Genomic DNA, 4,180 nt, shown 5'->3' on the forward strand with positions numbered 1-4,180 from the left:
ATAAGTATGCACAGTTATCATGGCCCCATGGCATTTGCAACCAAAATTATGCCGCACACATTGAGCATGAAAACGAACCGAAACCAGTGCTTAGGCAGATATGGGAGTAAGCATCGCTTTGCCACTGAACTTCTTGATTGCATTAACATCCTAAACTATATTGCCTTTCTGCCTTTCTTGCCAGTAGGTACTATTGTAGTGCGTTGTGATTTTCAGTGCAATTTGATATTTCTATACACCCTCCAACAGGGGCTGAAGAGGGACTTTCACCATTTTTTGCAGTATCAATGTCGAATCCAGATCCTCTGCCATTGAATTTATGAGAGAAAAACAGACGGTTGGAGCCCCCCTACCCCAACAAGAAGTCTGAGGAGGTCTTGGTCAGATGGGTAGGGTCGGGGTCCGCATCTCTATTTCTCTCTCATAGATGCACCCCCTGGAACCCAATTAATGGATGTCATCCTAAATTGGTTCTCAGCATCCCATTCAACTGAGATTGTATTCAACCAAGCCCCTGCAACATCCCATTCACTTAAGGATGTTCCTGGGTTGAAAACCCAGTGTGACCGCCACAGCTTCTTTGCACACACTGCCTGATTTTATTTTGTAGCCTGTCAGAACGACCGTCCTTGGGAAGAGAGGATGAAATAGTAGTTATGTTCTCTCCTGCTAATTTAGTTTGATCACTGTTACCATTACCCTGTGTGCACCTAAATTACATTTATTACTTAACTGGAGAAGCCCATGTTTCAAGTATATACCTCGATATATGGTAATGGAATGACAGAAATAAATCGCCAGATACCGATGGAGCTGTAACGTTCAATGGAAACAATGAAAAATTGGTTGTACAAAAATGGTGGGTGAAGTCTGTAGTCACAAAGGAAAAGAGAGAACATGCATTTGATAGTCCGGTAAAAATTTGGTTTTTATTTGAACACATGAAACGATTTCTGTCATTGATAATCATCTGACAAATTGAAAAATACACAAGCTATCACCTACTATAGTGAACCCTTAATACATGCAATGAAACTGGAAAAAACAGCAATGGAGTAAGAAAATCAATGCAGAGAGTCCAGACAGTCACATCTACATGCAAAGTAGCGGCCACAAATTGATCACCTTAATGCAGCTCATTTGTAGGTTCCCATACCCACACCAGGGTCTCTACCATATGGCTGGAAGCTTTCTCTGGCCTTGGAATAGCAAACATAGTAAAACTCAGAAACTATGGTAGTGAAGAAAATGAAAGCTGCTCCTGCTCCAAAAACTCCCTTTCTCAAGATTGAGCAAGATGGAGGATCTGCATCGGCTATTGCATACTTGGTGTGGTATGCATTCCTCACTGAACCAGCCAGCAAGCAGATTTCCGCGATCAAGAAAAACAGCCTGAGAGAGGTCAAAGGATAAAACAATAATCTCGATCTCATATGGTACAGGAAGCAAAGCCTAGGCGCTTGATAAATTCTTATATGAGTGGTTTTCAATTAAAGTTAAGCTGCAATGATGATTGTAATATGAACTAATGTCGGAGTCTCTAAATTTCAAGTCTGTCGGAGACTGAAACTTATTGTCACATTGGTAAGGGCACATACCAGCAGATAATGAAAAGAACAATTGCCAAGGCTCTTGAACCTCCAGGATTCAACGACTTTCCACAGCAGAAGCATCGGCTTGCAACCATTATAATGACTTGACTAGCCATTAGAAACAAAAATGCACCAACACCAAAGCCTGTTGCAATGTCAGAGTCATAGACACAGTACCTATAATTTGCTTCATTATCCACGGCAACTTTGGCCTGTCAAAAGAAGTTATTGTTCATTATATAGTAACGAACCAGCAATCAGCCACTGAAATTAATTATGTCAGGTCCAAACCAATTCTCAAGTTCATACGAAAAAATTAGTCATATAATTCCTAATTTAGGGGACGTACTTTCAGGCTTCAGCATCTGTTTATTCATTTATGTTCCATTTCAATTAATCAGTTAGAAGTCAATGATTTACACCAAAGTGGAAAAACCAACAAATGTTGACTTCTCAAGACATATAATGTCTTTTAGTTTTATAATCTATTTGACATGTTGAAAGCATGAACTGGGGCTGAAAATCCTGCATCCAGCCTTAATTAGTCTTTTCACCATTCTGGCCTCGGCTTTAACTTTCTGGGCCACCAAACAAAAGTTAAACCGCCATAGTTCCCAACCACGCCCAAAGAAAAGGGGGAAAAAGAGAAGGGGCAAGGAACTTTTCATGATTTAATTTTTAGTAATAGATTTCAATAGAACCTGTTAGTTTGTTAGATGTATAACTTATGAGTTTTGTTACGTATAAGCAAAGTCGTGTACTAATCTACGTATTAATACTGATTCATTCATATTCAAAAATTAAATCAGTATTATTTTTAATAAAATCTACTTTTTAATCAATCACGTTAGATTAATATTAATATTAATATATAATTATGCTTGTAACTAAATTTTTTCATAATTTATGCCTGCAAACGTATGTGCATGCCGGCAACAATACGTACGAAACTCAAGGGAATTTGTTTTGCTGGAACAATATCCCATACATATTTCTTTAATCGACACTCCCCAATGCCCATCTCAAATTTAATGTTATCTCCCTCTTAAAAGTGTGCGTGAGATAGAGAGAGAGAAAGACAAGTCATTTCCAAACAAGTCTGGCATTTTCATCAGAAAAAAAAATAAAAATAAAAATAAATAAATAAATAAATAACTAAAAATCTGTCGGGAGATAGAGCCAGTACTGTAGTGAGGCTTCAGCAACATTTGACGCAAAAAAATTCGATTGTCGTAACTATTATGCCTTGTTAGGAATACAAAAGAACTGAATGCCGCAAATTGTAAAAGGAAGAAAATGAAAACTGGTGCCTTTCTTCTTCGGCGTAAAAAGTCAAAGGCTCATTAGTTTTTCTACGTTTCTCAGCAATCAAAATAACCCGCAAGAAAATAATCACTTGCTGAATTTGCTACAAAAAGATTGAAATGGGATGGGAGCAAAATTAACGGAGATAAGAGTTCAGTCGTAGAAACGGAGATGAAAGGAATGAATACTCACAGTGCTTCTCCTTTGCTCAGCACCGACAGCCAAACCGAAAGCGATGACATCAAGGATTGAGACAGCAATCAATAGAAGCTTGGAAGCCATGGATAAGAAGCTTCACAATCCAACGAGATCTACCTTCTTCTCTGTCTCCGTCTCCGTGTCCCACCGCTTCTTCTCTATCAAATATCTACTCTTTTTCTTTATAACATACGAAAATCCAGAGCGAGTGTGGAAGAAGCAATGAATGGTACTGAAACGGTCTACCAAAGAGAAAACAGCATCACGCCAAATGATTGAAAAGATGCATCTCAACTCACTCGCAAAAGGGCATTTTAGGTATTTTGAACATGAAACAAGTTTATTTAAAATTATTAGATCCACACATGAAGAAAGTAAAAGCAAATTGATGATTTGTTGAGGCGATTGATTGAATGTCGGTGGGGGCAATTCACTGCAGAGTAATGAAGAAGAGAGAGAGAGAGAGCAATTTTATGATTTGTTGCGACGACTGTGTGTAGGTAGAGAGTATTAAAGACGAGAAGGTGAATCGAACCGATGCTTCTCATTATTAACGCAAAGCGGCCTGGTGGGCTTTATTTATTCGTTTACTTTTTGGACGATAGAATAACAAAAACGGCTGGGGGTGAGGGTATCTCGGGGAGGGACGCCTGAGATGTACAAAAGAGTTCGCCTTTACACTTGTGAAAAAGTCTAGTTTAAAATATAATTACATATTAAATTTAATATAATTAATTAAAAAATAAATTTTAATAAAAATAATATTAATTTAAATTTTAAATATAAATAAATCAATATTAATATATAAATTAATACGCGACTTTACTTATAATTAACTTTTAATATAGCTTGTCTTTTTTCTTCTTCTGGCTTGGCTTCTTTGGCTTTATTTTCCAGTCTCCTTTATGTAAGAAATTTGTAATTAATATATTTCATAATATATATATTAGAGAAATGATATTTATAATTATAATTGTGCAAGTGTCACGTAGTCTCTTTGAGAAAAATAAATTAATACGAGACTCACATGAAAAAAGAAATTAACATTTTAATCGTAGACTCCACTCTTTTTTAAAGCGATTACG

At 36.8% G+C, this 4,180-nt stretch overlaps 1 protein-coding gene across 1 annotated transcript; it reads right to left on the reverse strand.

Moving 5' to 3' along the window:
- Nucleotides 1–902: 902 nt before the first annotated feature.
- LOC122280513 lies at nt 903–3,378 on the reverse strand. The gene is made up of 3 exons (XM_043091441.1): nt 3,090–3,378; nt 1,599–1,804; nt 903–1,392 (listed from the first exon to the last, which is right to left on the reverse strand). Exons 1-3 carry the CDS (start codon nt 3,177–3,179, stop codon nt 1,137–1,139), a joined length of 552 nt encoding a protein of 183 aa, XP_042947375.1. The 5' UTR covers nt 3,180–3,378; the 3' UTR covers nt 903–1,136.
- Between the last annotated feature and the right edge of the window lie 802 nt (nt 3,379–4,180).

This window comes from Carya illinoinensis, chromosome 11 (assembly GCF_018687715.1).
Source record: "Carya illinoinensis cultivar Pawnee chromosome 11, C.illinoinensisPawnee_v1, whole genome shotgun sequence".
Taxonomy (NCBI): Eukaryota; Viridiplantae; Streptophyta; class Magnoliopsida; order Fagales; family Juglandaceae; genus Carya; species Carya illinoinensis.

What these genes read in the sequence shown, in the direction of transcription:
- LOC122280513 (XM_043091441.1), bottom strand. Translation starts at nt 3,179, where the DNA reads ATGGCTTCCAAGCTTCTATTGATTGCTGTCTCAATCCTTGATGTCATC. An exon ending in CTGAGCAAAGGAGAAGCACT is followed by an intron (nt 1,805 to 3,089) that starts GTGAGTATTCAT and finishes TTCTTTTGACAG; the next exon opens with GCCAAAGTTGCCGTGGATAA. An exon ending in GTTCTTTTCATTATCTGCTG is followed by an intron (nt 1,393 to 1,598) that starts GTATGTGCCCTT and finishes GACCTCTCTCAG; the next exon opens with GCTGTTTTTCTTGATCGCGG.